We start from the raw sequence: 21363 nt of genomic DNA, 5'->3' as shown, positions 1-21363 counted from the left end.
GGTTTGGCAAGTAAAACGCTATCGCGAAGGTTGTGAGTACTGTAGTCAACTAAACTCCATCGCGGCCTCGATGATTGTTAGTAATCGTTCGTGAGCATTATCAAATATAAGTTGTTAGCAAGGTCACTGCTCGTTTTACACCGTTAATTGCTTTTTGAACCAAGCTTAGTAGGTTTATCATCATTTTCACCATCTACTGATTAGTTCCAGTAGGTTATGGTAACAGCCAGTTCTAGTGTTGATCTACTGCTGTTGATCACCTTATCACTGTCATTAGGTAAGTCAGCTTATGTCTTCTATTCGCTTTCAGTATCGTATATATACAGTAATAACAGTAGTAGCTGTACCACAATGAAGCGCGAGCAAGTTTGTAAAACAGTTTTGGTATGTGAATAGCAGTAGACAATTCAGGTTTAAAAAAAACTCAGCTGGTTACGGAGCTTTTAGTTCCAGGGGTTCACTCATTTTTATTCATCCCCAAGGGCTCGGCGAAAAAATCACGTTTGAGGGGTGTTTTTTGGTGACCTGACACTCCAGAGTGTTTTCACAAAAAGGGTATGTTTTTTAGCTTGGTACTTGAATACCCCTTTCCACACAGTAGAAAGGGGTATTCATGAGCAAAAAAGGGACAATTCGTCTGTGGTGATGAAGTGATATATGGTAGTTTTATTAATGTGTAAGTCAGTGGAAAGGGTGCATTTTATAACATCGCAGACTAGCCAGGGCTTTTAGCATGTCTCAATTCTATTAGATAGCAGTCGTGGTACCATTCAGAAATGAAAGGGTTTGTGGAACAGCTGCATCAAAGTCGATGTCTGTTGAAATGTCAGGCTATTTTAAAGATCCGATGAGATGGCCGTCATATTGAAATGGTGTACTGAGAGGTAATGCATTGCAGCCCAGTGATAGCAATTTTCAGTATTGAATCGAATCCAGACACGCTCTAAGATGAAAGTCAAATTGCAGCATTTTCTACTATGCTACTATCATAGATCTATGTGACAGGTTCTAAGAATTAGCCCCAGAGGGTTCGCTCTCTCTTATTCTTCCCCAATGGCTAGTCTGAGATCCTTCTGAGATGTGATAAAATGCACCCTTTCCACTGATTTACACATTAATAAAAAACTACCATATACGTATATATCACTTCATCACCACAGACTAGTTGCCCCCTTTTTTGGCTCATGAATACCCCTTTCCACTGTGTCGAAAGGGGTATTCATGTACCAAGCTAAAAAACATACCCTTTTTTATGAAAACACTCTAGAGTGTCAGGCTATCAAAAAAACACCCCTAAAACGTGCCTTTTTCATCGAGCCCTCGGAGATGAAAGTTGAGAGTGAACTCCCCTGACGAATTAGCCTGACTCTTTGAGGATATTTCTACAAAACTAGGCAGTTTCCTTTTATATTTCTTAGTCAAAAACAAACCTTATACAGCTGCATGCCAGTGTCATGTGACCATATTAGCCTCCTAGTGCCTTTGAATCAGCTTGGCTTTGTTTCAAATCCTGATTAAAATGTCTACCCATGCAACCGGCGCAAGAATGCGCTTCAGCCTCGACTTACCTTCAACTATACACACAAATTTGTCAACCTAGAGCTAGGGTGACAAAAGGAGCTCAATTTTTATAGTTAAAAGCTGCTACACAGCCACTCGTAATTTCAGCTGCTGCTTGAGTGTCAATTCAATATATAGCTGTGGTGAAACTTGGGTTGGATATGTCCAGTTTTACGCTCAGTCCACAGTGTAGTTAACTACTACCATCAGGCAGAGCACCTCTAGTACAAGTAGGCGCCTGTGGTGGTTGGAGGACACTACCATAGAGTTATCTCCCCCTAGAGTGATTACTGCGCCTTCAACAACACGAGCGTTTCCGGTGCCAACAAGGAGCGTTTAGGCCACGCCTCTTTTTTGTGCTAGTCAGTCGTAGTGATTGACAGAACAATAACATCAGCCATGAGAATGATCATGAATTTCCACAGTTAAGATAGTAATTATTGCTCATATTAAAGAAATGATGATTATAGTTTATTACTCTAATATACGCTTATTATTTAAAGCAATTCAATACCTACATGCCTTGCAAAGACACTGAATAGATAGTGTTAAGTAAGTGAGTTAATGCAATCAGTTACTCCAATGATATACAGCCCACCTCACATGGGGGCTGTATATCATTGGTTACTCATAGATAAGATAGATAGTCATACTGGGGTTGTAATACATTGGTGTGATGGGAAGCTAATCGACTGCCATCAACTGAAAGTATTGACATTGTATGGTGATAGAGTGATTCATTGTCACCTCAGTTCACAAACAGCCCTTGCATGTAATATTAGATTTCAATACATATCAATCAAATACATAGACTAGCTTGAAACAAAGATGTCCACTAGTTAGTGGACATCTTTGCTTGATGTAAACAAGCAAAAAGTTTGAAAGTTAGAGTCGCAAATGTAGTTATATGTTAGATAAAAATAAATTATACTTAATTGTACTAAATTATAATTATTTAGAAATAACATAGAATTTCTTATTACCTTATTTATTAAATAATTTTTTATTGTAATCATAGCTAAACAAATTATATTTAGTCATTACTTGCTAATTATTTCACATTTACATTTAAACACATTTGGAGTTTCATTTTTCTTCCTAATTCATTTTAACAAAAAACTTATTTCATGATATGAAATTTAAAAGTTGTAGTTGTTTGAAAAAGCTTGAAAACATTTAGTTGTTTTTATTTTCTCTTCTTTATTTATTTCAATTACACAAAACACTTCTCATAATATGTAGTTTGAAAGTTAAAGTGGCAAATGTTGTTATATGTTAAATAAAAATAAATTATACTTAATTATACTAAATTATAATTATTTAAAAATAACATAGACTTTTTTATTACCTTATTTATTAAATAATTTATTTTTCATTGTAATCATAGCTAAACAGATTATATTTAGCCATTGCTTGCTAATGATTTTACATTTAAACACATTTATAATTTTATTTTTTTTCTTAATTTATTTCAACAAAACACTTCTTTCATGATATGAAATTTAAAAGTTGTAGTTGTTTGAAAAAGCTTGAAAACCTTTACAGTTGTTTATTTTTTCTTCTTAATTCCTCTTAATTTCCATTTCCATATTAATTCCATTTACATAATTCATTTCCATTATTCATTTCCATATTAATTCCATTTCCATATTAATTACATTTCCATATTAATTCCATTTACATAATTCATTTCCATAATTCATTTCCATATTAATTCCATTTCTATATTAATTACATTTCCATATTAATTCCATTTACATAATTCATTTCCATATTAATTCCATTTCCATATTAATTCCATTTACATAATTCATTTCTATAATTCATTTCCATATTAATTCCATTTCCATATTAATTACATTTCCATATTAATTCCATTTACATAACTCATTTCCATATTAATTCCATTTCCATATTAATTCCATTTACATAATTCATTTCCATAATTCATTTCCATATTAATTCCATTTCCATATTAATTACATTTACATAATTCATTTCCATATTATTTCCGTTTTCATAGCATTTCCCTACTTCATTTCCATATTATTTCAATTTGTTTCCATTTCCAAATGTGTTTAAATGTAAATGTGAAATAATTAGCAAGTAATGGCTAAATATAATCTTTTTAGCTATGATTACAATAAAAAATTATTTAATAAATAAGGTAATAAGAAATTCTATGTTATTTTTAAATAATTATAATTTAGTACAATTAAGTATAATTTATTTTTATCTAACATATAACAACATTTGCCACTCTAACTTTCAAGTTTTTTGCTTGTTTACATCAAGCAAAGATGTCCACTAACTAGTGGACATCTTTGTTTCAAGCTAGTCTATGTATTTGATTGATATGTATTGAAATCTAATATTACACGCAAGGGCTGTTTGTGAACTGTGGTGTCAATGAATCACTCTATCACCATACAATGTCAATACTTTCAGTTGATGGCAGTCGATTAGCTTCCCATCACACCAATGTAATACAACCCCAGTATGACTATCTATCTTATCTATGAGTAACCAATGATATACAGCCCCCATGTGTGGTGGGCTGTATATCATTGGAGTAACTGATTGCATTAACTCACTTACTTAACACTATCTATTCAGTGCCTTTGCAAGGCATGTAGGTATTGAATTGCTTTAAATAATAAGCGTATATTAGAGTAATAAACTATAATCATCATTTCTTTAATATGAGCAATAATTACGATCTTAACTGTGGAAATTCATGATCATTCTCATGGCTGATGTTATTGTTCTGTCAATCACTACGACTGACTAGCACAAAAAAGAGGCGTGGCCTAAACGCTCCTTGTTGGCACCGGAAACGCTCGTGTAGTTATCACTCTAGGGGGAGATAACTCTATGGACACTACCACGCTCCGAGTCACAACTCGATACGGAACAGAAAGTAGTGGTGCAGTGAACACCTGTTGTGGCGTATTTACCTATTTGCATTTTGAGCGCAACCACTCATTTTGCCATTTAGTAGAACACTAGTTCATATATAAAAGCTTTGACTATCAATGCATTTATATCTGAACAACAATGGGTTTCATGTTTCAACCCACTTCAACTCATATAGTGTTTCTCATAGGCTGGTTCACTCTATATCACCGTATGTCAGCGTTTTCCTTTCGGCGTTCATCGTCAATTATGTGCACCGTGAACCGATGGCATCGACGAAGCAACGCGGACACGCCGGGAAATGTTGCAGCTGTCAAACTTTCCCGATATTTCGTCGAGCATCGACAACGGCCTTTCAAATGAGAACCATTTCGGCGATGGTAATTCGTGGTCGTGGATAGCATGATTTATTCATATCCGTTTATGATGGTCGCTGCGGGACTAGTATTCAATTCCAGCGTGCGAAACCAAAGAGATTTCTTCATGAAAATTTAAAAAGAAAAATGAGAACACTAGTCTATGAGTATTTCCTGATGCAAACACGGATGGGTTTGTAATATTGTGAACATTGTTATCATCGACAATCACCAAAGTATTGTGGCACCAAAGCCGAGATGCGGTGATACAGTGTGAACCAGCATTTAGATGGCATTGGCGGGAGTGTATCAGCTTGGAATGAAGCTATTGTCCTAATAGGGTAGACCACTAAATTGCCTCAAATATTTCATGTCAACAATAGCTTTGTCGTAAGCAGTTATCTACGTAGCAAGCAGTTATCTACGTAGCAAGCAGTTATCTATGCTCTTAATAGCAGGAGTTTGGATTGACTTTCTAATAAATCAGGTATGATTTCTTATATTGCAAAACACTTTTTGGGATTTGTCCAAAGAACAATCATGTCCAAGCAGGAAATGGCTTCTATAAAGATAGAAATCAACTAAACCGGAATTCTGTTAGGTGTATTTGAGTTGTATTTAATGGACCTTTGAAACAGTGCAGTCTGCAATTCTTACAAAAAGGTACAGTAGTTCTGCATCATTCCTCAGTACTCAACTAAGGAAGTAAAATGAGGGCCCAGAGCACCTGCTTGTTGTGATCAAAATTGACATGATGTAATGAAATGTGGCACGACATAGAATGCCCACGTTTTCCACACATGTAATATTTCATATGCAAACTACGGCATCTTTTCCTTAACATCATAAGTTTGTGTAAAGCCGCCTGCTGCGATACCATTGTGTAAGCTCGTGCATACTCCTTGTATTACCCTTCTAGGTCAAGCACCCTGGACGAGCTTGCTAGTAGGATATACTGTATCTCACTTGAGGCTTTTTCACACTATATCGCCGTTAGTCAGTGTTTTCCTTTCGACGTTCATCGTTGATTATGTGAACTGATGGCATCGACGAAGCATCGCGGAAACGTCGGGAAAGTTTGCAGCTGTCAAACTTTGCAGATACTTCGCCGAGCATCGACGACCACATTTTTAATGTGAACCATTTCGGTGATGAATATTCATGGTCGAGAATAGCGTGATTTATTCATATCTGTTTATGATAATCGCTGCGGGACTAGTTTTGATTCCAGCACTCGAAAACAAGGTTTCTTCGCAAAAATTTAAAAAGAGAAATGAGAACACTACGTCTAGGAGTATTTCCTGATACAAATGTGGATGGGTTTGTGATAGTGTAAACATTGTTATCATCGACAGTCACCCAAGTATTGTGGCATCAACGCGAGACACAGCGATATAGTGTGAACCAGTCTTTACTGACCACAGTAGCTGTTCATTTTGGCTTTTCAACCAAGATGTGTTGTAATGCATACTCCTTCACAAAATCAAGATAATGGAAGGATTGCATCGCGTAAACATTCTTGAATAGAGATTCACTGTTGAGTCATCATCACCCATCAGTCGGTTATATCTAGCATATGAAAAACTAATAAACCAGTCAAAACACCCAGGCTGTCAAATACATCCCTTCAGAGCGATGTACTTCTGTTTCATATCCTTTGAGCTGTTTTCTCAGTCCTCCCTATAAAACTATATACTAGGACAAGTTAGATACGCAGAAACCTTGTAACTGTGCATGCCAAGTCAGATGATCGCTAGTACAGTGGACCCTCACTCTACAACTATAGTCATCTACAGTAACCTTAGTGTATTTAGTAGTTATGATCTGCAATAGAATGCAACATTACAATTTACTATGTGCAGAGTTCTTACCTTTAAGACAGACGTATAACATAAACATTGAATTTAACTTAAATGAATTTAGCTTACTAAACACACGCTTGGTGCTATGGTTTAGTCAGTGTTTTACTAAACTATAATTCAGAATTTTATCAACTATCTGTAGCCAGATTGGTTTTCACTATAGGCCTAACTTGTAACAAATAATGCTAAACTGAGAGAGAGTGAGCATCGTATCTCTTTCAGGTGTTGAGAAAGAGATTTCGGCGTCTACCATATTGACATCTTCATTATTCTGGCGTAATCAGCATACCGACTGCCAAGTTCAAATTTTGAAATTAGCGAAACAATGTTGTATGGCAGGGATGAAAAATCGTCTTGTTCCAAATTGTAAGGCGAAACAATCGTACAAGGACATTGTAACCCAGGGCGTATATAGTAGAGCAGGCTAGATTTGTGTTAGGATACTTTTGGAACCCCTATTGGAAACTAGAAGGGTATATATGTGTGACAAAATATAAAAAAGTAACTTCTGTGGTGAGGTACGCGATAAATAAATTCGTTTATTACTACACCAAACTATACGCTGGGAGTTGTTTGCTATATGCTGCTTTCAGCGATATGTGACCAACATGATAATTATTCTATGCGTAACTCGCACAAATACAATAAAAACATGTTTAACATTTTTGTTTAGTATAAAAGTGCGTTTACACCAGAATCATTTGTTGGAGTTGCTTCAACGCCACTCAAGTCTGTTTGGTATAAAACGCTGATCGGTTTTAAAAACAGCTTTGTCTCAGTCACCAACACGAAGTCAGTGAAATGCTGCATACGATGTTTGTTCATTTTTGACAGCCGTCATTAGCGGAGTACAACAAAAATTCACCAATCAAATCTTGCAATGACGTCAAAAATACCAGCATAGAAAAATGGCGGCCTATTTTGTATCTGCTGCTACTCTGACACTCTTAGGGGTTGAGGCAACTCTAATAAATTATCCTCGCATAAACGCACCTTAAGGCTAAGTTCAGTTATCACAGCCTGAAACATCTTTCTTTGAAGACCTGAAGCTACAGTTTTTAGTGATGCATACATCAACACTCCCATGTGAACTGTTGCATCCACTTTCTAAATTAGGTCATTGGTACTGCTATGATTTTGGTGGGTTTTCTGGTTTATTCTTTGTAGATTTAGCAATTAAAACTGGTGACAGCAAGTATCCAGCGTTTGAGGTAGTGACTAATTTTCTATCAATTATTATTATGGAAGTTTTTTATATATTTTGATTACGGTCAGGCTTGCTATTATACTGAGGCAGTGATGAGACTGGTAAACAAGGTGATACTAGGTCATTGAGTTTACAAAACAAGATACATGCATAGGACAGTAAAACCTGAAGATTTAAAAATGTTTAGCAAAGAGCACGACTCCGATCTGTTCGTAGAGATGCAAACCAGGCATTATATTGCTGTCTTTACGATGCTCAAAATTGCTATTTTAAAAAATTGACTGGTATCGATAAAAAAATTCAAAATTTGGAGAACTTTCTATAACCATTATCTATGTTTATTCATCACAAATAGAATAAATGCCATGACCGTAACTGACCAATCATAGCGAATAACTTTCCGAAATGCAACAAAATCTACTGGATTGAAAGTCAATGCAACGAGAAGCATCACCGTCATTAAGTGTTAACCTTAACACTTAACAATGTGTTAAGTGTTAACCTATTAACCTGTATAGCCTTTGCCTCGATTGTAAATCCTTTACGAACATTTTGTTGCCAAAATATATTACCGTTATCGCTCTTCTTCTGAGCGACAGAACAAAATACAATTTTTAGTAATACTTCGATCAAATGATCAGGCAGCTGTTTTATCTTTTCATGAGAGGACGTTTCGCCATTCTCAGGCCTTTCTTATGTATCAGGTTCAATGTTCCAATTCATCATATATAACCATTTTATTGATCGACTGTCTCCTCATCATCCTACACTCATATCTTTGTGTTTTCTTCTGCTAATCTCAAGGGTGTTCTACCAATTTAACTGCTCATCTATGTTTGTAATACAGTAGGCACAACATAAATAATTCATTCCAGGAACGTTTACATTATAGGGATTTTACGTTATAAGAACAGTAAAATACATGTAAATTGTCTAATCCATTCCAAGATTTTTCCAAACTTACCTCTTTCGGCATACAAAAAGGAAAAACTTGACTCAACTTTTTTAATTTGTTGGCTGTACTGTAACTTTAGCAATATTAGTTTACATCGACAACTTTTCTTTTTTTATGATCAATCTCACTGGTTTTATAGACCATGATTGATTTAATTTCACGATAGGTTGATGGAAAACACCTTTGGCATTCATTTACAACGATTTGCTTTTTTTTAAGCAGCCAAGTCGACTCTGCAAAGTAAAACTAATAACAAATATGTTATACGTCTACAAAAAAGCAAAACCAAATATAATTCACAAAAAACGGTACTACCTGCTCGTCATATATCTGTACCTAGGGGTCAAGGTTAGGATAAAAGAGAACTTTCAATGATACTCCAACTCGTGACATTCAGATTGGTAGATCGACGATGTAACACCTGCACCAGTCGCCTTTGGATTTATGAACGATGCGAGCTACCCTATTCTATGTTTTGTCGACACATCTGACGATCTATCAAGACGAACTTGATTGTTGCGAAAGTGGTATATATAGTAAATATAACACTGCAAGCGCAACGTTGTTTCTTTGGCAAGTGCGGCAAGATAAATTAACGTTTAAATCGAACTTGAGAACTCGCCCGACTGGACACTTTACGTTATATGGAATTTTTTACGTAGTAGGCAGCAAAAACTGCACATAATTTTTTTACGTTATCTGGAATTTACGTTATATGAGCATCTACTGTATTCACATTCACCTGGTGGGTTCATCAATTTAATGTTCTGGTTTTTAAACAAAGAAAATGCATGTGTGGAGAAAATGCATGCAACTTGCGTGTGGAGTTGTGACAAGGAAATAATGTGATCGGCACAGATGTATCCCAGTCACTGTTTTTGATTTGAAATCAAATCAGTTACAAACAGGTTTGATTAGCATCAAATCTTCTGTTTGTGTTATATGATACAGTATCTATAAAATAACATGCATGATGCATACATATCAACTCTCAAATCACTCAATGTTATGGAATATTTGACAAATTATTAGGTGCAAAAACTTCTAAACAAAGCAGATGTTGAACAAGATAGAGTAGGTTTTCATAATTTTTTTTCATCAGTTGATTAAACAATAATGTTATATATTATACTGAATACAAATAAAGGTATTAAGTAGATGACTAATGAGTACAATTTCATGTATTTTAACATGAAAACAACGGTAGGCAGAAACTAATATATCATAACTAAACAAAATTATTGCCATTAGCATTGAAAAATATTTTCAACTCTAATTTTCTGCCATTACTTATTAAAAACAACATTTTTGAAAAGTTGGATAGAGAACTTTGCCGTAGATGGATTATGAATCCATTTTTACTCAAACTTTTTCTATTGTAGCAGATTTTGCAGGGATAGACAATTCCCTGAGAGCAAGTTTAGCCAGCTTGTTTCCCAGTTTATTTTTTTATCGTAAGGAACTAGATTTTGTATATCGAGATTTTACTGATCTAGATAGCCTGTTTCTCATAGCTCACTTTAAAACCATTATAATGGTTTAATAATAATAATAATTTACCCGCCATTAATATATGGCAGTTCTGACTAGTTCCACTACTATTATCAAATTTAGTAGCTGTATATCTTAAATTACCTAAAACGTCATCATACAAAAACAAAAGTCTCTAAATAAACGAAAGGCAAAGACATCTATCACTCAATTTTTGTACCATTACTGTCTGTCTGCCATCCTGCTATTGATTTTTATCAGCTAGGCGTCTGCAGCTTCAAGATATGATTGACAGAGCATTGAATAACACTAGGCTAAGCATGTTAATATCAGCATTATATAACCTGAACTACCTTTGATGTTAATTACTCAAGTACTAACCCGTGTACTTCCGGCTTTATAACTGATAATTTATTATCCAAAGATTGCGTGGGAAAAGTCCATAAATGATTTAATTTGTTTATTATATCCAAATCACTTTGTTTTTTGAAATCAAATCCCAAATTACTTTGTTTTTTAAATCTAATCCCAAATCACTGGGATTTGGTCAAATTAAACCAAATGAAAACTTAGTCGAATTACAACAAAGGGGATATATGTCTCAGGTATTTGAATATTCAAATATTCGAATCACCACTGACTTGGATAGCTCTGGTGATTGGTTTGAATTTCCTGATTAACAACAAGACCTGCAGTAACAGAGGCAAACAGTGACTTATTTTTTTAAGTTGGCTTTCTGCCAAATTGCTTGTCAATAGCATGATTGTTTCTTTGTTAATACACTTGTAGGTGCCTCAAGAGGAGATGGTTCCGGGATCACATATTATGAATGCCAGTATTTTGACCTAATTAAAAGCTGCTACACAGCCACTCGTAATTTCAGCTGCTGCTCGAGTGTCAATTCGATATATAGCTGTGGTGAGACTTGCTTTGGATATGTCCAGTTTTACTCTCAGTCCACAGTGTCTACTACTATCAGGCAGAGCACCTCTAGTACAAGTAGGCGCCCGGGGTGGGTGGGGAACACTACCACCCTCCGAGTCACAACTCAATATGGAGGAGGAAGTAGTGGTTCAGTGAACACCGTTGTGCTGTAAGTTTTCTCGTCTCATTTGTGATACTTTAGCAAGTTCAAACAATGAGTATATTTACTTAGAATTTGACTTGACCAGCCACTACCCGTGAAGTCTTCTAAAATTATGGTCTTAATAAAAATCTTGCAGCATTTTTCTGTGATCCATGACATTTCAGAAATAGACCGTTTTAGCTGGCTTGATAGCACCTCAGTCTATGCCTGAATAGCGCCTCAGTCTATACCTGAATAGCACCTCAGTCTATACCTGAATAGCACCTCAGTCTATGCCTGAATAGCATATCAGTTTATGCCTGAATAGCGCCTCAGTCTATACCTGAATAGCACCTCAGTCTATACCTGAATAGCACCTCAATCTATACCTGAATCGCACCTCAGTCTATACCTGAATAGCACCTCAGTCTATACCTGAATAGCACCTCAATCTATGCCTGAATAGCGCCTCAGTCTATGCATGAATAGCACCTCAGTCTATGCCTGAATAGCACCTCAGTCTATACCTGAATAGCACCTCAGTGTATGCCTGAATAGCACCTCAGTCTATACCTGAATAGCACCTCAGTCTATACCTGAATAGCACCTCAGTCTATGCCTGAATAGCACCTCAGTCTATGCCTGAATAGCACCTCAGTCTATGCCTGAATATCACCTCAGTCTATGCCTGAATAGCACCTCAGTCTATACCTGAATAGCACCTCAGTCTATGCCTGACTAGCACCTCAGTCTATACCTGAATGAGTAACAAAGTGATGCTAGAGCACAGGTGTCCTTTAGCGGGGATATTGCAGAAGCCAAGACCGGGCCGTAGTCTACACACACAAAAAAACAACAAAGGTCCACGTAGTTATGAGCAAAAACAAAAGTATCCACCCAAATATCTCACCAATCCGATGAGCAGCACACACAAAAACTAAACCAATCGACTGAGCCACACATCATGTCAGAATATTCCAAGTTTCAAGTCATGTTTTGCGCAACTCACCTTATGGTTTGTCAAAACTTGTCCCAAACTCCCTATTAATTTGAGACTGTCCAATATGTTTTAAAAATGGTCGCCGCTAGCCTAACGTCCTGATTCAACATCTTAGTAACTATCGGGGCATTGCTGAGTGCTCCCGATCTTTTTGAGTCTCTCTTAAGCATGCAAGAACCAATCAAAATCGGGTTAACACTATTGTAAACAAAACTCAAGAAGGACTCAAAAGGATTGGGAGCACTCAGCAATGCCCCGATAGTTAGTAAGATGTTGAATCAGGACGTTAGGCTAGCGGCGACCATTTCTAAAACATATTGGACAGTCTCAAATTAATAGGGAGTTTGGGACAAGTTTTGACAAACCATAAGGTGAGTTGCGCAAAACATGACTTGAAACTTGGAATATTCTGACATGATGTGTGGCTCAGTCGATTGGTTTAGTTTTTGTGTGTGCTGCTCATCGGATTGGTGAGATATTTGGGTGGATACTTTTGTTTTTGCTCATAACTACGTGGACCTTTGTTGTTTTTTTGTGTGTGTAGACTACGGCCCGGTCTCGGCTTCGGCAATATACCCGCTAAAGGACACCTGTGTGCTAGAGGTTGTAGTACAGATGGCAGAACTCCGAAACTACACGCTTTATTTTTCAGTTTTATTATTTGAAGAATTATTTTTTTGTCTAAAATTTTTAATAGCTATTTTTCCTCTTTGTTTGTGCAAATACTTACTGGCAGCGCTTTAGATCGGTATGTCAGGGCCATGAGTAATAGGGCCTATCAATCTTGGCTGGCCATGTATCTTGGTCATGTATCAATCTTGGCTGGCCATGTATCTTGGTCATGTATCAATCTTGGCTGGCCTGTTGTCACTACATGGCTATATTCTTATTCATCATTCACTGTGTTCCCATGACGGCGCATGATTCACGAATTTGAGCCAATCTGCAAGTTAACCACATAATGGAAGCGGCATAAATCCGCAAGCCAAGCGAGTTTTGCGATTCGAAAAACCTTATCGAATCCATCATGCTTGTGACTAATGGAAACAGCACTTGCAAATGATGCACATTAAAATACCGCGCCAGCTATTCAATTTTAAACATTTTCTATACTTCCGTCGTCGTTTCCCAATCGAGTGTCACGTGTTTGCATCACTAATTATTAACTTATAGCATACAATTCCTTTTTTTTCAACAAGGCGCCGGAGTCAATCCACATCATGCCAGAGTTCCATAGAAATACTTAATTCACATGGTAACACAACTTGCGCACGACTCCAAATCAGCATGATGCGCTTCATGCGTGTCATGGAAACAGTGATTTTAATGCAAGTGGATACCTCACTACTCCATACCAAATTTTGCATTCCCTTAGTGCATCACAAAATTTCGCTTTAAATAATACTTTATTGATGAAATCTTTGACATGGATAAGAACTCATAGATTTCGTAACCTCAGCATAAATTCTAGCCAATATTAACTAAAATGACTAAATATTGAATTACGGTAACTATTTTAACTATATGAATCTTTTATAAACTGCCTGAAATTGTCAGTCTGTTATTTATTATGTAGAGTATATGATAACCACAAGTTTTAACTCCACAGTGCTCCGTGTAATATATATGTATCTACAGTTTTGTAGAGTTGTCCTACCATAAATATGGCTTTAAGTAAAAAAAACTTTCATTTAGGCCAGAAATTTGAATAGTCTGCAACAATTCTTGTGATCTGGGAGCCATTTTTATTTGGTTTCCTCTAAATTTGGCGTAACTTGTTGAGCGCACCAAAGCTATTAAGCTGGAAACATTGTAATATGTTTATTTGTGTCACATAGTAAAAACCTGTGTATGAATATGAAATTGCAGTTTTTTTTTTAATAAAATATACATGAAAATGGATATAAATTGAAGTGAAACATTGAATATTTCCTTAATTTACAGGTCTGGATACTGTAAGGTTAAATTAGAAAACAATGCCACTTGTTGCTACTTGTCATTTTCTTACAGTCTTCTCATCCTTGTACCCATCTGCATAGTCGCGGTAGTTATAGTTGTCATCATCATTCGCTGGTGCGTTGTCTGCTACAAGAGAGATGAAGACATCTTCCCTCCACGCAGAAGTAAGTTTTGATTGTAATAGATTGAGATACTGACCGGGCATGCCAATGAAGGGTAAACTGTTAATCATTACATGTGACGCAATGACGTTTTGCGTATTTTAACCGATGTAATGAATATCTTCACCATTATTGTCGATGCTCTTGGTTGAAGGCCGCAGTCTAATGAATATGTTTGGTGCCTCCAAAGCTGAAGGTTCTGAGATCAAACCCTCTGTGAAGAAATGTTTTTGTTACTCAAACTTTATGGCTATAACTGGACAGGCAGACACATTTGTATAAAAATCTTATTTGTCTTTTTGTTAAAGGTTGACTTGCAATAAAATTCACATTACAGTTACTTGGTATTAAAAGATTCACCATGTCTTACTCTGTTGTGTTGTAGGTGCAAAATATATGGGAATGTGATTACAAGCTTTTAAAAGCAAAAAAAAACGAACATTTAATCGCAGCCACTTGAGACCGCCGTAGTTTGGATTCGCTTTCCAAAACGGCTCAAATGGGACGTAGTTGTTACAGGATGGTTTCTGTTTACACTTTCATACAACCTCATTCGTCGAAATATTTTCACAAATATACTTCACGCCTTCAATAAAACTATGTCTATTGTTCTTACGCGTCTATTTTATCGTCATTGTAATGCTGTCACTTTCAGCATTGATATCTTATAATTTACCATAAAAAATCGTTAAACTTTTTAACCTTAGCTCAAAGAAGTACATATCATTGTCTGATAATCATGACGAGCCTGTTGGTCACCTGTGATAATCGAAAAGTGCTGCAAAAATTATTTGCGAAGTATTGGGTCACATGATCAGATTACGACTTGACAATTAGTTCAAGCCGAAACAAAACTGTAAAGTAGCAAGCATCTATGTTTGATACAGGGTCTTCGGTAAAACCCGAAGTGTTTGTCATAAACTAGTGCTACGATAAGTTTTATATTGAGCTTTTTATTGACCTTTCAATTCACGTGAGAACATCACGTGACAAGACAATAACCAAACTGTAATGAATACGTCAGAGAAATAAAGAGATTCCAATCTACGGGAGGCTTTTCGTTTTTTGAGCTTTTAAGAGCTTGTAATCAGATTTCCACATATTTGGCACCTACAACACAACAGAGTAAGACATGGTGAATCTTTTGATACCAAATAACTGTAATGTGAATTTTATTGCGAGTCAACCTCTAAACTATCCGTCCAGTTATAACAATTAAAATCTAGCAATGAAAAAACCACACAGCACTTTCTTTGATCTCGTGACCTCCAGATCTATAGAGGCAGCAAACTTAGCCATTAAGCTGCACAAAATAGGATTTGCTGGGAAAATAGTCATTACATTTGTTAAAATACTCATGCTTAACGCTCTTGCTTGGGGTTAATAACTAACACTGTTAACCATTATTAAGCTGGTATTGTTTTAGTAGATTTGAAGAAAAATTTTGCTTTCCTGGTTAGTTACTCAAATTCATTAGGTAATTACTCTATCCGTGCAACGTCAGACATTCGACTAGTTTATATATGTAAATTAGTAAGTCGGCAGTCCCGTGTACTGTGGGATATCTTCATGTGTAATAGCTATGTACACAGGTATTCTGAAATGTTGAACAGTGGTCGAGTAGTGCAGTGGTAGGGCTTGGCTTCAAATGTAAATGTCCGAGTTCGAATGCTGTGTGAGACCATTTTTTTCTAACGCTTATTTTAGAAAAGATTTGCCAGAATTCATCATTGCCAGTTGCTCCTACCACATTGTCTGGTACCAATGCTAGCTGTCTCTTTTGTAGCTGTCACTTTTGTCAATTGCTGATTATTTCACCCACTTTAGTAATGGTTCCATGCGATACTTGCCAGTCGCCTTTCTTGTCTGTTCTCTTTTTGTCAGTTGCTATTTTTGCCAATAATCAAAATTAATATGCTAGTTGTACTCATGTCAGTTTCCTATTTTCCTAAATGTCATTATTATTAGTTGACACATTTACAAGCCACAACTCATGTCACATTCCGTTGCCGGTTGCTATTTTTCCTTGCCAGTCACCTCTGTAGTCAGTTGCTAGCTTTGCTTGATGTTTCGATAGTTGTCACCATCATTAATGGTCACATTTGCCGGTTGCAGCCTTTGCTTGTTGTCTCCCTTGCCAAATTCGACCTTCAGTAGTTGTCACACTCGCTAGCCAGTAGCTGTTTAGAATGCTCTCCTTTTCGAAATGTAAGTGTTGCTGCATTAAAAGTGATACCATATTTTTCAAATCTAAAATGGTTGAAATGGGGTAGTTGTTGGAATTGGTTGTTACTAAAGTAAATGATGTCCTGTTAGTTGATGTTTACCAGAGGTGACAATTTATCAATATATATCATTATCAATGATGATATGGTTAGCATTCCCTCTTGGAGCAGATATGAGACCAGATTTTTGAATTAAGTTTGGAGCGTCCATAGAGGTTTTTTAACAGGTGAAGTTGGCAGAGTTAGCATTGAAGCAGCATTGTGTATCACGACATGTAGGTCATAAATGTCATCATTGCTTCAAATCCATCTTCAAATCAAGAGCTTTCAGTTCACCACTTTAAAGTCTGAACTGTTCTTCTCTCCCAATATACTGTAAGTCCTTATGCTCGAGCCGTGCGGCTTGTCATTGGGCGCGGCTTCTGATTCAAGGTCATAGACCGCGGCTAAAGCCAAGTTTTTAAAACTTACGTGGGGCTCAGGGCGGCTTCTCGATAAATGCGGTCTCTGCTCAGTTCCACGCTATAACCGTAGAATCGCAGTCATGGTACACTTTTATGTACGGGGTTTTGGTGACCTACTCATTTATTTTCAAGGTCATGTTTATGGAATACTTTAGACTGGAGAAGAATTTATCGCTCTAATTCGATATGAATTCGTGACGCGGCAGTGAGAGACAAGCGGTTGGGAGCGTGTTAATACCTGCTGACAACGAAGCAGATAAAAATCTAGCTGAGACAAGGCAAGTAAGTTCTTTAAGCAAAGGTTCAGGAATTTTAATTCAAACTTGGAAGTAAAAGAAAATTATTTTCATATATACTGATGTAGCTTGTTTATTTGTTCAAGAGGACGGGGTATAGCGAAACCCGTCTCAACACTCTCGCTCCCGAAGGGGTCAAGGACGACAAAACTTCAGTCGTTAGCCGTGGTCTGTGGGCATATGCGGCTTGTTGGTAAGGGCGGCTAGATACCGCAGGCGGCTTGTTGGAGGATTATTTTTTCTTTCGTGAGTCATCTGTTTTTGAGCACAAGCCGCGCGGCTTGTGCATGAGGACTTACGGTACTCAGTTTACTACCTTACTCATGTTTAAGAACGTCAAATACGTTCTAAAAGGCCTCATGAACTTCAAAAATGCTTTTTCGTTATATGTTGAGCCACTTGATGGTTCCCAACACGCTCTCTGAAACGCATTTTATTTGGCAATGTTGAGTCCAAAGGTTTATTCCTAGTTTCAGTTTAAGCAGTTTGGGTTCTACTATTTTGATAAAAAGCCTTTCAATTTAAAGTACTCTGTTAGCATTATTTTAAGAGTGGATATAAGTTAGTGCTATTCGGATTCGTCAACAGCGTTATTACCCTCTAAAAATTTGGAAATTATCTCTCTATTTTCAACACTTTCCTAAATCTCATCACTGATAAGTATGTTATATAGTGAGTTGTTGTTTTATCTCCAACTGACAGATAGTTAGAACTAGTACCTGTTATTCATTAACAGGTACTGACTATCTGGTACAGTTTATTTGTTATTAGCTATCTGGTATTGCTATTTATTACCAAATAGCTGGTACTACTAGCTGTTATTAGCTATCAGGTACTGTCTATCTTGTGCCATCTATTTGTTAGCAGCTATCTGGTATTGCTACGTAGCAATTGATCACCTATATCAGTTATTGATTCCAGATAGCTGATATAAAGATGCATTTCAGTTTTATGAATTAAATGCATTACAAATGGCCTACATGGCTATATTAGACTTTTTATCAAGTATTAGGGTTATGAATTGTCTAGTCTTACATACCTGTACACATGTATGTCCCTGGCTACACTGATCTGTTAACCTTTTCGACAATAAGGTTTTGTTTATATTATGTTTTGAGTCCAAAACATAACCATGCTCTAATCTTATTTCCTTCTTATCATATTTACGAATAAAAAAAATGAAGAATTCATCGATAAAATTTTTTTTTCAGTTACTAAGTATTGGTAAAATTGAGCTATCTGGTAAAGCGAGAATATTCTGTATTTATTATAACTCGACCCATACATCTAATTTCTCTTACGTTCATTAGAATGTAGTAAATCGTTTTATCAGCAGTAAGTATTGCTCAAGCCAATTCCCAGCTAACATGTTATTCTTTGTGACAGCGAGTGGACAAGTAGCGAACGATATTGAGAATGCGCAAAACGCACAGATAGAGGAGCTAGAGATGATGAGAGCACCACCAACTTATCCTGAAACTGTGAGTGTCATGGACTGATCCATCATTGTATTTTATACAGACCAACAGAGTATCTCAGAGTTTGTACCAAAGATTCCTGACTGTTTTTATTCAGATGCCGAAAAAAAATTTGGAACATGAATGCTGCTCAAATGATTGGGGTCAAAAGCTGTGGCCATACTAGTATTGAAAAGGCAACTCCTAATAAAAGTAGCGATATCTTATGAGATTGGTACACCGGTTAACGCTCATTGGAGGATAATATGTGAATCTTGCAATGGCCAATCAGACCAAACCTGCCTTCCTATATTTTTCAGTTAGGTCTGCTATGATTCTCGGCAGTTAAACTTCTACATGAGTTTAATTCGTTGTGAAAACCTTTGTATGCTGGATCAAATATTGCTATAAGAACTCACCGTCATTCATTTAATCTGTTCAGCAACCCAAATGGCTACAATAACTCTTCAATAAAGAAATACTATGGATAGTTATACATGAGTGTCAATAAAACACAAAGTCAGGAAAAATAAAAAGACTTGTAAATAATTAAATTAAAAAAGAATCTGGATTAATGAATAGCACTTTGTCTGTTTGTCCGTGTAAGCGCTATACATTCCTGCATATTTTGGCAGTTTCTTCCAAACTTTACACGCGGATGCTTCGGTCTACCAAATCACTAAAAATATTTTGTTTCAAAACTGTCTGGTTCCTGACAATCAGCTTCCTAAACACCCACCTACCGGCTTTTTACTTAAAAATCAAAGAAAAAGTTTGCTGATTAGCGCCACGCAGCGCGATATCGCACTAAATATCGCCTTGTGTGTTTTCACAGTAACAGTTTTTATGATTTGGAGTGGAACCAACCCGAACCCGTTTGAAGCATGGAAACGTAGTGATGATTTCTACTAGTTTTCTGCAATGTAAAAAAGGCCACATTGTCAACAGACATGGCTGATAAGATCCAAGCGATGGGTTCAATGAACAAGCACCAACGAGCTGTGTCGATGTTATCAGAAGCATTGCTAAACACATCCATGTCAAACACCAGCTCGTCTTGGCACTCCATAAATACTGTCACGTCGCTGAATTGTTGACAGAGTTTTAAACTCACTAGTCTCATAGAGTCAGATTTTGTGAGAAATACTTGAAAATAGTATTGGCTATTTTTATCTCTACCAAATGTTTTTCCTCTAACAGCCATGTTCGTTTTTCAATTCAGGTGGAGACGACCGAGTCACTGTCTAGTAACGACGACAACAACCGAATTGGCAACTCCTCAGCACTACCACCTCCTCCATCATATAATGAAGTTGTTGGTAAAGTTGTATCTGAGTTGTAGCCTTAGCTCCTCTCATTTACTGCCATGTGTGTAGTCGGAGTATACAGAAACAGACAATTTTTCGGTGAAAGGATGTTCTTGGCAATGCTAACCCGTACATTTTATGTAGTTAAATTTTATTTAAACAGTCCATTTAGCAGTTTTCACATTGACCAGAATACTTGGGCTGTTAGCGTCGTTATTTTTATTTTAGTCACAATCTACACTCCATTGATGTTCAAGAATGCTTTTCATTGTGTACAACTTAGCAACATGTGACTGAAATTCATATTTGGGTTATTTTATTTGCCTGAGATAATCTAGAATTATGGTGCATTTTTGATTAGTTTTTTATGATAGTTATAACATTTTTACTTCTGCTTTTTGGATGATGGATGATGAAATTTTTTACTTTTATTCGAGCTCTGATGCTTTGCACTACGTTTTAATCGGGTCACTGTAAAGTTTTTAGTAGATTTTTTATATCGCTCTCTGAAGCTAAATTTGTAGTTAATTTTTTTTCACTTTACATGCAGACGTATATATTTTTGAAAGTTCTGCAACATTATAACTTCGAATTTTAATATTTCACCAAATTTAGTATGTAATATAATTCATAATGTCATGGTTAGTTTGAAACCCAAATATTGCAACACTGTCAAGAAAAGTTGAATTCTATAGATAGTAGTATGAAGGGTCATGTTCCACAACAATATCTCTCTCATCTGTCGCTTGAGTTTTCTCTTGCTCTTACACTAACCTAGAAACTCTTGCTCTTACACTGACCTAGAAACTCTTGCTCTTAGACTGACCTAGAAACTCTTGCTCTTAGACTGATCTAGAAACTCTTGCTCTTACACTGACCTAGAAACTCTTGCTCTTAGACTGACCTAGAAACTCTTGCTCTTAGACTGACCTAGAAACTCTTGCTCTTACACTGACCTAGAAACTCTTGCTCTTAGACTGACCTAGAAACTCTTGCTCTTAGACTGACCTAGAAACTCTTGCTCTTAGACTAACCTAAAAACTCTTGCTTTTAGACTGACCTAGAAAGTCTTGCTCTTAGA

The 21363-nt window shown here is 36.4% G+C and overlaps 1 protein-coding gene across 1 annotated transcript; it reads left to right on the top strand.

Annotated features, from left to right (window-relative positions):
- Positions 1-10: 10 nt before the first annotated feature.
- LOC137393756 (uncharacterized) lies at positions 11-20927 on the top strand. Its single transcript, XM_068080444.1, has 5 exons — positions 11-277; positions 11137-11440; positions 14424-14536; positions 18905-18999; positions 20198-20927. Exons 1-5 carry the CDS (start codon positions 217-219, stop codon positions 20315-20317), a joined length of 693 nt encoding a protein of 230 aa, XP_067936545.1. The 5' UTR covers positions 11-216; the 3' UTR covers positions 20318-20927.
- Positions 20928-21363: the final 436 nt, after the last annotated feature.

Source organism: Watersipora subatra, chromosome 4 (genome assembly GCF_963576615.1).
Source record: "Watersipora subatra chromosome 4, tzWatSuba1.1, whole genome shotgun sequence".
Lineage (NCBI taxonomy): Eukaryota > Metazoa > Bryozoa > Gymnolaemata > Cheilostomatida > Watersiporidae > Watersipora > Watersipora subatra.
This window is presented reverse-complemented; position numbering and strand designations above follow the sequence as displayed.

Bases quoted from the DNA above. Each gene is read 5' to 3' on its own strand.
- LOC137393756 (XM_068080444.1), top strand. From the start codon at position 217: ATGGTAACAGCCAGTTCTAGTGTTGATCTACTGCTGTTGATCACCTTA. The intron at 278-11,136 runs GTAAGTCAGCTT...ATACACTTGTAG, and splicing joins CACCTTATCACTGTCATTAG to GTGCCTCAAGAGGAGATGGT. The intron at 14,537-18,904 runs GTAAGTTTTGAT...TCTTTGTGACAG, and splicing joins CATCTTCCCTCCACGCAGAA to CGAGTGGACAAGTAGCGAAC.